General features: G+C 36.8%; 1 protein-coding gene across 2 annotated transcripts in view; it reads left to right on the top strand.

The window, feature by feature from the left end:
- The window catches only part of Uap1 (UDP-N-acetylglucosamine pyrophosphorylase 1), a 31105-nt gene extending 20009 nt beyond the window's left edge, over positions 1-11096 (top strand). The window contains exons 7-11 of one of the 2 annotated variants that reach the window (XM_010611283.3): positions 1890-2030; positions 2788-2976; positions 4029-4079; positions 7875-7941; positions 9458-11096. In XM_010611283.3, the coding sequence (XP_010609585.1) occupies positions 1890-2030; positions 2788-2976; positions 4029-4079; positions 7875-7941; positions 9458-9550 (541 nt within the window). In that variant the 3' untranslated portion in view covers positions 9551-11096. The remainder of the gene's footprint in view (positions 1-1889; positions 2031-2787; positions 2977-4028; positions 4080-7874; positions 7942-9457) is intronic. The other variant, XM_010611284.3, reaches the window with a different exon arrangement.
- Positions 11097-11395: the final 299 nt, after the last annotated feature.

Raw genomic sequence — 11395 nt, 5'->3', positions numbered from 1 at the left:
GGGCAGGTGGTAGAGAAGACGAACCCTACTGAACCAGTTGGAGTGGTTTGCAGAGTGGACGGCGTGTACCAGGTGGTAGAATACAGTGAAATTTCCCTGGCAACAGCTCAAAAACGAAGCTCAGATGGACGACTGTTGTTTAACGCGGGCAACATTGCTAATCATTTCTTCACTGTACCATTTCTGAGAGATGTTGTCAAGTAAGGACAAGATGGGGACCTATTAACATTTTTATTGTTTTAACTAGAAGCCAAACCTCTTGGGAGATAGTCAGACACTCCATATTCATGTTCCACAGAATTTGTCTTCTTTCCTGAGGATTGATTTTATGAAATGGAAATTTACCTCTTGTGGTGATTTTTAGCAAGATATAAGATAAATATCAATAGGAGATTTTCCCCCAGGCATTTCAAAGCATTTCTCTTTTTTTCACACCCTCCTACTCTTCTTTGTTGGATTTTGTTGAAGCCAAAAATAGGAAATGAAACTCCTTACTACAACTGAGAGCATTATAAATAGATTGTGATTTTTAGCAAGATATAAGATAGAAATCAATAGGAGATTTTCCCCCAGGCATTTCAAAGCATTTCTCTTTTTTTCACACCCTCCTACTCTTCTTTGTTGGATTTTGTTGAAGCCAAAAATAGGAAATGAAACTCCTTACTACAACTGAGAGCATTTTATAAATAGATGTTTATCAGGCCAGGGATTTAACTCAGTTGTTATACCGCCTGCCTCGCAAGTGCAAGGACCCGAGTTTGATCCCTGGTACAAAAAAAAAAAGCTATTTATCCTATACCAACTGAATAAGAATTTCTGGAGGGTAGATCCAGAGCATGTATATTTTTAAAAAGCTTCCCACACAATTCTAATTCAGCTGTTTCCCAGAGTGGCACTTAGAACCTACACTTGATCTTAGCCAAAAAGCTGAGAAGCATTAGAACCTAATGCATTATTAAGGAATAAAGAAAAAAGGACTTGAGACTTGGGTGAAAATTACCTTGGTAGTACCACAAAATATAAAACAGATGTTGTATCCCATCAGATTTTTAAAGGAAGGACATTTTCACTGTAAGTTACTTGATAGCTTTCAGGCATTCAGGTTTATCTGTTTTTAAAAAACTAAGATTCATTTTAATTTTTAAATTGACGTAATAATCATATATGTTTAGGGTCCATTGTTTTGTTTTTATATACTTATGCGTCATAGAATGGTCAAATCAGGTGAAACTTTACTCCAGTTTCAAAAGATTTTCCATTTTACTTTGTTACTTGTAGCTGTTATTACATAATAACATCATCCATTATAACTTTTTTTGGTGGGGTTGGTGCTGGATTGAACCAAGGACCACATAGGTGTTAGGCAGATGCTCTACCATTGAGCCATACCTTTAGCACCTACAAACAAAAAACAAAAATACTTACTTTGAGATATTATCTCATTCAGTTGCCCATATGTCCTTGAACTTGAGGTTTTTCTGCCTCAGCCTCCCATGCAGCTGGGACAGCAGGCCTGCACCACTATACTCAGCTCATAGTAACTTTTATTACCTTTCCATACTGCACTCAAAGGGATCTTAGTATGGAAAGTTGGGGCTGTGAGTACATTTTTAAAAGACATGAAATTAATGGGCAAGACACTGGCATGAATTCTGTGTATTTTTGTTCGTGTGTGGTGATATTAAAATGTGGAAATCGTTTGACTTTTTTAAATGTAAGGAAATGAATAGAGAATGTATTTGTTTATAGTTAAATATGAGCTGAAGTGTAGAAAGGCTCTTCATTTTGGAAACCTTGGTGCTGCTTGGTGATGTATTTCCTCCTGAGTGTCATTCGAGTTTATGGCATTTTAAATCTGGAAAGTGATTATGCCTTTTTTCCCTTCTTAGTGTTTATGAACCTCAGCTGCAGCACCATGTGGCTCAAAAGAAGATTCCATATGTGGATTCCCAGGGGGAATTAATTAAGCCAGAAAAGCCAAATGGAATAAAGATGGAAAAGTTTGTCTTTGACATCTTCCAGTTTGCAAAGTATGCTTTGAATAGCACCAGTAAGATTAAATATATGTCTTGAAATGTTGCTCCTTACTGTCTTAGGCAGGAAGCCTGTGTCTCAGGCATTTTGATGGTGAGTGCAGAACTGGCCCTCCCAAGAGGCACTCCAAGGTCTGTGGTGCCTGAGAGTGCAGTGTTCTTTTTACCAACAGTTCCGTTCTCTGGCTGTGCTGCAATTTGTTAAAGTCATTTATCTTTGGGTAAGAGATTATAGTAAGGGTAAGGTAAACAATTGACCTATATTGTATTTAGGATATAGGACTGAGCTATGAGTAAATGTTTCAGAGAATATGCTTTTAGATTATATAGCTCTCTCTCTCAAGATCACATTGGATGTTGAGGTACATGTATCACAATTTGACCAGTGTGAATATGGAGAAGACAAATTAGTTGGATATGATCAGTCTCCCCATACACATTTCTAAAGCATCCTTTTCATCTGTATTTCCCCCCTCAGAGCATATGGTAATGTGATTTTTGTTCATTAAGAGTTTTCTAATCTTTCTGATATAAGCTGAAATATTTTCTAGTTGGAAATGAACGAACTTGTCATTTTGTACTGGAAAAGAAAATTCCAACTTTGGTCCAGGGATGAGCATTATTTTATTCATTATTCAAAATGGGATTCAGAAAGCCTATTATTGAATACCAAAGGCTTAGCTGTGTAGAGAGGGGTTGGAAGCTGTGTATGAGGTTTTATTCCATAGTAAGTCTTTGTATGGTTTCACTCTAGGAAGTTTGTGGTGTATGAAGTATTACGGGAAGATGAATTTTCCCCGCTAAAGAATGCAGACAGTCAGAATGGGAAGGACAACCCTACAACTGCAAGGCATGCTCTGATGTCCCTTCATCATTGCTGGGTCCTCAATGCTGGGGGCCACTTTATAGATGAAAATGGTTCTCGCCTTCCAGCAATTCCCCGGTAAGTTCATATCTTTTCTCATTGGTGTGAGTACTTTCTTGGATTTTGTTTTTGGACTTCTTCCTTCTCTCCCTAGTGTATACCAGGGTATTGTTGTGTGGGCGGTTCCTGATGTGAAAGAGCAACAGCTTTGTCCATCACAAAGAGGACTCCTTAAAAGAGGAGTCACTTCTGGATCTCTTGGGTTTTTTAAAACATTCCCTCCGTGTCAATGAAATCACTCCTACTGGGTGAGAAGATAATTATTTTGGCGTTTTGTATGTTTAAAACCCATCAGCAATACACTTCACCAGAGTGTATCCCTCCGGCCCAAAGGTCTGGTGTTGCTGCTTATGTTTCTGTGGACTCACTACAGGTGTTTTTTGTGAAACCCACTCAGAGCCTCGCCACCTCTAGCTACCTGAGAGATGTAGCCCTTTTCACCATGCACTAGGGAAGGTACTGGGAAGGGAAGTAGATGCCAGTTGTATTCACTGATACTCAAATTTTAGAAACATTTTAGGTTTTCTGAAGTAAAAAGAAGGCATTTGCAACCAATTGAATTTGAGATACAGCACTTTTAAACTAAATCTTATATTTTATGGTAAAACTTACTGGTACCTAGAATTTTCATTTCTGAGTCACTTGGTATTTCTGTACGTAGGTAAAAATCCATTTAATGTAAGTTCTTAAGGGGAGAAGTGCCTGGCTGTATGCACATAAGCTCTAGAAAGCCTCAGTGAATGTTTCGCACCCTGGGTAGGGGAATTCACCGTTCCATAACTTTTGATGAGAAGGAACAGTGTTAGCTTCTCCTCTCCTGGCCCAGACCATTTAAAGACTCTGCCTTGTCAACAAACTTGCTCTGTGGCGTGTCACGTTGTTCTCATGCTTCATTCTTTGACCATTGAATCTATTTTGTTTTGTTTTTTTAATCCCTTTAGGTCCTTTGTGCCAAATTTATGATTTGCCATAAATAAGTGCCATTTGGTCAAGTATATTTTGCAGCTCCACTTCATTGTTACTATTTGATTTGTTTTCATTCCCATTAATGCTTATTTATTCCTACATAGCAATGCTACAAATGGAAAATCAGAGACCACCACAGCAGATGTCAATCACAAGTAAATATACCAGCCTGCCTGCAGTGCATGGTGGTGGGCTGTGCTTCCCTCCATACTAACTGGCATTGTAGTTTAGAGCTCTGCCTTGGGGGTCTGAAGGGAGGACAATTGAAGCTTTGGTGGGGGTGCACTGCTTACTTGGTGGCAGGTATCTGTCTGGATGACACTAACTCAGAATCTCAGTGCATGCCTGAAGTGGGGAGCATGCTTTACTAAAGAATCTGTGTTTAAGCCCATAGTGATAGATTTACAGGTGTTACACAGGGTCCAGAGAAGGTTACAGGACAGAAAGGACAGATTGGGATCCCTGCTTGCACCTTTTAGCATAAGTTAGATAAAAGTAACATTCTTTCATTTGTTGTTGTTTTGTCTCTTTTGGTGTGGGGGTTGATTCCAGAGCCTTTGCACTGAACTGTCACCCCATCCCAACCCTCTTTTTTTAGACGGGGGTGTCTAGTTACTGAATTGTCCAAGCCGGGTTTAAACTTGTGATCCTCCTGCCTCACCTTCCCAGGGTGCTGGGATTAGAGGCGTGTGCCATCACGCTTGGAAAAAAGTAAAATTCTGAAAGTATTTTTTACCAAATGGAATATATGCTTTCATATAAAGCCAACTGTTCCTAACATGTATGATGGCCCTTAATATAAAGAAAATTGTTCTATTGATTTATTCTTTTTGGGTTACTGTTTTTTATTTTAGTTTTACTAGTTATCTTGCTTCTAAAGCAAATAATTTTTTGTTTGTTTTAACAGCAAGTCATTTTTAGCTGGAAGTAGCACATGTCCTCTCTTTTCTGGGCATGACAGCTTTTTTTAAAAAATTTAATTTATTGGTACATTCTAGGTAGACAGTACAGTTACATTCATTACATTCATTACTGGGATGGGCATGACAGCTTTTAAAAGCCATTTTATCTTTATGGCTAAAAAGACAGCTCTATTTTCTAAGTTATTAGGTTTAGTATGCATTTTGTTTTTAAGGTAATTTGGGAAATGTGTTAGGAAAAAGGATCTGGAAATGGAAGTTGTCTCAGAAATACAGCAGCACTGGTGACGGTTTCATCACATGCTTTGTTCTGTCCTGCTTATCTTTGCCCATGGGTGGCAGGTATCTGACTGGATGATACTAACTCAGAACTTGTGGGACAAGTCCCTGTAAGTGGCAGTGTCTGGGAGGGTAGATGAGAGATTGGACTCTAAGAATTGGCTAGTTTCTTTAAGAGTTATAGATGACTTTTGTCTTGGGTATAGGCATGCAGATCTCTTTGCCATTTTCTGACTCACCCATCATTTTTAATATGTTATAGCAAGCAGACTTTATTGTTTAAGAAATATAACTTTGACCCTCCCTGAATTTTCTTCTTACAAAACCATAGCTTTAACTTAAACTTGTCAATTTAAAAGTGAAGTTTTTTTCTTAATTATACAGCTGAAAACAAATTCAGCTATCTTTGTTAAGATACAGAAAGTTTTAAACATTATCATTCTTATTTGGGTAGTTTTATTTAGTCTTCACTTCCCTTCCATTTACTTAATTTTAGCCATTGGGAGAATAATTGTACTGATTTTGGCCCCAAATGACATCATGAGCTTAAAAGTGGTTCCTGCTAAAATCGTTAGCCCTAAAGGATTCCTTTAGAGAATTGGAAGAGATTACTTAAAACTGAGATGAAAGGAAATACTTTGTGTACAAGAGAGAAGAAATAGTTTGAAGACATTCTGAAAGAATGGGAACAAGGTCCCAGAGTTTTGACAAAATGTCATTGTTTTTATTTCTCACATTAAAGCTCACGAGCAGTGCTTTAAAAAGGATGCGTGGCTGAGGAATATGGACAGTAGTGTGGCTGGGTTAATCAGCCTCTAAACTCAGATTCTACATTTGGTGATGGCAGCTTCTGTCTTTCTTCCTTGGGGTCATCCAACTTTGTTTATGAAAGTTGACTTTCATAGTTTTTTTGCGTATCACTGTGGTATTAGGAGAGGTTATATTTCAGATCAGCTAGATATGTGTTTCCTTTGGCTCAAAGCCACATTCTTATCTTGGTACCCTGAACTTTTCAGGGGATTAGGTGACACTACTGTATACATCTTATCAGTGGAATGGCTCCTCATTTTTCCCATTTGTTTTATTATACTGAGCTGCTCTAGAGGGTCTGATCTAGACCTCTTGTGATAGAATCTGGCCCATATCTGAAGAGATATATACCCAATATCTGCTTCTTCTTTTCTCTGCATTAGGCCATCATCCATCTATCTCCTCGGTTAATTGATTCATTCATTCTGCAAGCATTGGTAGGCCCGCTCACAGGCCTGTAGGTGCTGCTGGTAACATAAATTCTTAAAGTATCTTACATAAGATAAATAGAATTTATAGCCTTCTGGGAGTTCAAGATGGCAGTTCCATAAAAATTAAGTGACATTGTTGGGCAATATATGATTATGTACTCTGTGGTACAGAGTTAATTGAGTTAATGGACTCAGCAGGTTGTATAATAAATTTATTTTATATGAACAAATGAATGGGGATAATCATTATGAAAAGGAGGCTGGGGTTTGAGCTAAATCATGGAGGATGAGTGTGATTTTTATGGTCAGAGAGACCATAGTTGAGAATGACTTGAAAAATCCAAAGAGCATGTGACTGGCCCGGTTCGAGTAGAAAGTAGCAGGATTAAGTGAGTTGAGTAGGATAAAGAGAGTGCCTTGTATGTCACTCATTTCTGTTTGGAGAATGACTGGCCTGTGGCTAACCTCAGAAGCTCTTATTTTTTTGACTCCACTGAAGTTTGAGATTTCATACTTGGGAAAGGAGAGAAGAACTATGGTTTGAGGCTGCAAGATCCTTATTGCTAAGATTGCTGAAATGTAGCAGTCTAATGACTGTGTAAGTGTATTGAAAACAGTATTTGTAAACTTTTATGTTAGATAGTCTAGAAATTCAGAATTGCACATGGCTATGAATATTAGATTGTTTCCTACAATTAAGCAAACGGTTGCTTTGGCTTTGCATTTGATTGGGTGAATTCTGCTTTCTCACTTTTCAGAGACTTGGTAAAAGAAGTACTTTGAAACATAATGAGTAAGTAGTTCAGCCAACCCAGGAAATCTGGATTATACAAAAAGTGGTGTCCTGGGAAGTAATTTAACTGACATGTAGAACAGTGCTGTCTACTGGAACTTTCTGCAGTGATGGAAATAAACTATACCTGTGCTGTCCAGTTTGGCAGTTCCTGGCCACTCATGGCTGCCAGTCACTTGAAATGTGATTATTGTGACTAACAAACTTAATTTTTAATTTGTTTTTAAAATGTTAATTAAATAGCCATCCATTGCTATTGGCTATTGTATTGGACAGTGCAGCTCTGTATTGTTTGTCAGCATTAGTGCCTGACTCGAAAGATTGTAGTGAAAATTAAAACAAAGTACAAAGAATTTAAGATACCTAGCAGTGGGACTGGCACTGAGTATACACTTAGTAGTCCCTTCTTATCAATTTTATGAGACTTGAAATTGTAAAGGATTGAGGTACTATATATTCAAGGGGATAATGTGTAAATATTGGTGAAATATTCTAAAGAAAAATCAATTATTGGCATATCTCCAAAGAGTGTTTTTTTGAATATGAGAATTTAATGCTAAATTAATCCTCAGGGAGTTTAACTATGATGAAGTAGGGGCCATTCCATTTGTTTCGTTATCTGCAAGTTTCTCAGAGGACATTTACGGTCTGTATTTCCACTCTGGCTTGTAACATGGGAAGCAAAATCCTGAAAAAGTATTTGGATTTTTTTCTCAGCTTGAAGGATGCCAATGATGTACCAATCCAGTGTGAGATTTCTCCTCTTATTTCCTATGCTGGAGAAGTAAGTTCACTTTGCTTTTTTTCCTATTTGTTTCATAAAGTATTGTATATTTCCAAATAGTTAAAAGAGAGCAGATTTTAAATAAATCTTAATTTTTATAAATTTTTAATGTTTGAGGAGAGGGATATGTTAATTAGCCTGATTTAATCACTCAACATGTGTACATGCATTGGAACAGCACACTGTACCCTCTATATAATTATTTGCTTAATTGGATAAATAAGATACAACTTTTAAAAAATATAGGGGCCAGGGATTTAGCTCAGTGGTGCCGCCGCTGCCGCTGCATTCCTTGGAAGCCCAAGGTACTGAGTTTGATTCCCCCCAAAAAGAAAAAAGATAAAAATAAAAATATAGGGTTCTGGCATTGTTTCATGTTTAAGAACAGTTGTCTTTAGAGAACATGCAGTATTTTTTAACAGTTCTGTGCTGAAGGACTCTTCCTGGAGTGTGCTGAGAAGCTGCATTTGTTCTGAATTCTTGTTATGTTTTTGCACCTGTCCTGTAATTTAATTGTCATTAATAGAAATCTGTAATGTTCAGTTCATTTCATATATTCATTGAAATGCAGTAGGCTTTAAAAATATATAGTGAGCCTTATTTTAATGCAGTAGGCTTTAAAAATATTTGATGTGCCTTATTTTTGGATAGATCATCTGTTTGACTCTAATGTAATGTAAATTTCCTTTCACAGTATCCATTTTGTTCATATATTTAATAGTCTGTCACTTTTTAAAACCTGAGCATTTGAGGGCTCTCTACTATTCTAGTTATGTAGTGTTTTTTTTTGTTTTGTTTTGTTTTGTTTTGTTTTGTTTTGTTTTCCCTAGAGATCATGTCTGTATACTAGCATCAGAGGTAGACTTTTTAAATTTTTTTTTTTTTAATTTTTTTTATTTTTTGGTACTGGGGATCAAACTCAGGACCTTGCACTTGCAAGGCAGGTGCCATGCCACTGAGCTAAACCCTCAGCCTAGACTTTTTTAAAGACAGATTCTCATTGTGTAGCCCAGGCTCACCTTGAACTCACAGGAATCCTTTCTCAGCCTTCTAAGTGCTGGGATTACAAGTGTGCACCATCATGCCCTATTAGAGATAGCCATCTTGCTTATTAGAAAGTTATTTTTATTGAGTGATGATTAAGGTGAGAATGAATAGCACCTTAATTAACTTTACAAATTATATTCTGACCACTGTCTAGCATGTTCAAGGTCCTAGGTTCAATCTGCTGTACCACACACACACACACACACACACACACACACAGAAATTATCATTAAGAATAACTTTCATTGTTGTTATTTGTCTCAGTCATTGAGACATTGATAAGTCATTGACTTATAAATCAGTCATTGAGTTTAATTTTAAAAGTATATGAAATAGATTTTTTTCTTTTAAATTCTTCATAACTAACTAACTTTGACTTCATGGTTTAAGTCTTTATGACAGCTACTAAGTCCAATATTACACCTACCAATTTTGTAATTTCTGTGTCTTATGTCAATCTTCTTTTTAGGGACTAGAAAGTTATGTGGCAGACAAAGAATTCCATGCACCTCTAATCATCGATGAGAATGGAGTCCATGAGCTGGTGAAAAATGGAATATGAGGCAAATGCCAAGTTCTGCTACAAGAAGGGATAGCTTTTTGTCTTTAAAAGACCAACTGTGAACCTACAGGACCTGTCCTGGAAGACTGAAGTTTGAACATTCACAGGGTTTCATGTTGCTTGTTGAATTTTTACAACTACTACAAACCTCCCAGATGAATGAACTTCATATAGCATTTTTATGATTCTCGATTAATTGAAGGTCTTTATTTATATTTTTCAATTGTCTGATTTATTTCCAAGTCAAGGAAAACATTGGCCATCTAGGAAATTTCTTAGCTTAAGTATAGTCAGGATGTTCAACATCACTTTACTTGAAGGTGGAAGCTTTTCTTTTTGAAATTGTACATAATAATAATATGTCATTGTACATGTCAGAAGGTTTCTAAGATACTAAAAATTTGTTTTATTTTATCAAGCATTAAACTTTTTTTAAGAAAAAATTGGATAGTAAAATAAACTTACCTTCTTGTCTGGAGTGTTATTTGCACCTTGAAGAAATTATTCCATTGGGAAAATGTGAAACTTGGGAAAAACTTTTGAGATAAGGTATAAAAACAAACTAATGCTTTTGTGCGGTTGCAGAGTCATAGAGCTTTTTTTGTTGTTGTTGAACATTCAGCTTTGGGCCTTTTCCTTCTTTCACTCAGATCTCGGCTAAAGATGATTTCTCTAAGGGCACATGGCAGTGTCTGGAGACATTTTTAGGTGTCACAGCTGGGAGGGAAGGATGGTAGTACTGGCATCTATCTAATGAGACCAGGGTTGTTGCTAAAATCCTACAGTGCAGAGGATAACCTCCTACAGTAAAGAATTATTGGATCCAAGATGTCAAGTGTCAAAGTTGAGGACCTCTGTTTTAAATAATTCATTTACTCAATTTTGTCCAAGTATTTTCTACCACTTAAGAATTCAAAAGAATGTAATTTCTGGATTTCCTCAGCAAATTAACCACTACTATTTCTGTTTTCTCCAGCTGGAGGATTAAAAAGGCAAAAGTCATCTTTAAATAAGGGTGAGAGATCACTGCTCATTTGTAAGGGTTCTCTGTGTCAGAATGCTGTTGAAATGAAAATATTGAGCTTTATCAATATGTTTTTAGCGGGGAATGGTGGCACACACCTGTAATCTCAGTACTCTGGATCCTGCATACTCTGGGAGGGGATCATAGGTTTGAACCCAGCATGGGTAACAGCAACTTCGTGAGACCCTCACACAAAATTTTAAATAAAGAGGGGGTCTGGGGATATAGCTTGGTGTGGTGGCCTTGATTCAATCCCCAGTAATGCAAAAAAGAAAAATGCATTTCTTATAACATTTATACATTGAATAAAAGCATACACAAAAAATCTAGAGATTAGTAAATTATTTTCTACTAACAAGTCACAAGAGGAGGTATGCATGAGTCTTTGTTTAAGGAACACTTTTAAAAAAAAAAAAAACCATATGATACTGAGATCTTGTTTTTTTAAAAAACTAAAGCCTAAATAGTGTAGCTAGTGTGTTTTCTGATTTGTTTGAATAATAGCCCAAGTTTGCTTTTCATATCCATTCCATTCTTCAAAGAAAAGTTTTGTGAAACGTGAGTTCTCATTTAGAATGAGCTCCAAATGGATTGTGAGAACAGAAGCTCTTGAGTTTTTAGCTCCTGAATGTGTGATTCATTTTTGTGAAACATCTGCTATTTCTGCTCTGTCTTTAATGTTCCAGATATGTGAGAGAAAGGGAAAAATGGAAGCATGGTGTGATACTTACACTGGATCGTCCACTTGATTGGCTTTAGAGCTTCCCAGGAGAGTAGTGAACCACACTTCTGGGCGTGTCTGCGTGGTCATGGAGTCATGA

The sequence above is a fragment of the Fukomys damarensis genome, unplaced genomic scaffold (genome assembly GCF_012274545.1).
Source record: "Fukomys damarensis isolate Sample0158 unplaced genomic scaffold, DMR_v1.0_HiC HiC_scaffold_19, whole genome shotgun sequence".
Taxonomy (NCBI): Eukaryota; Metazoa; Chordata; class Mammalia; order Rodentia; family Bathyergidae; genus Fukomys; species Fukomys damarensis.
Note: the sequence above shows the minus strand (reverse complement) of the source record. Positions and strands in the feature narration are given on the sequence as shown.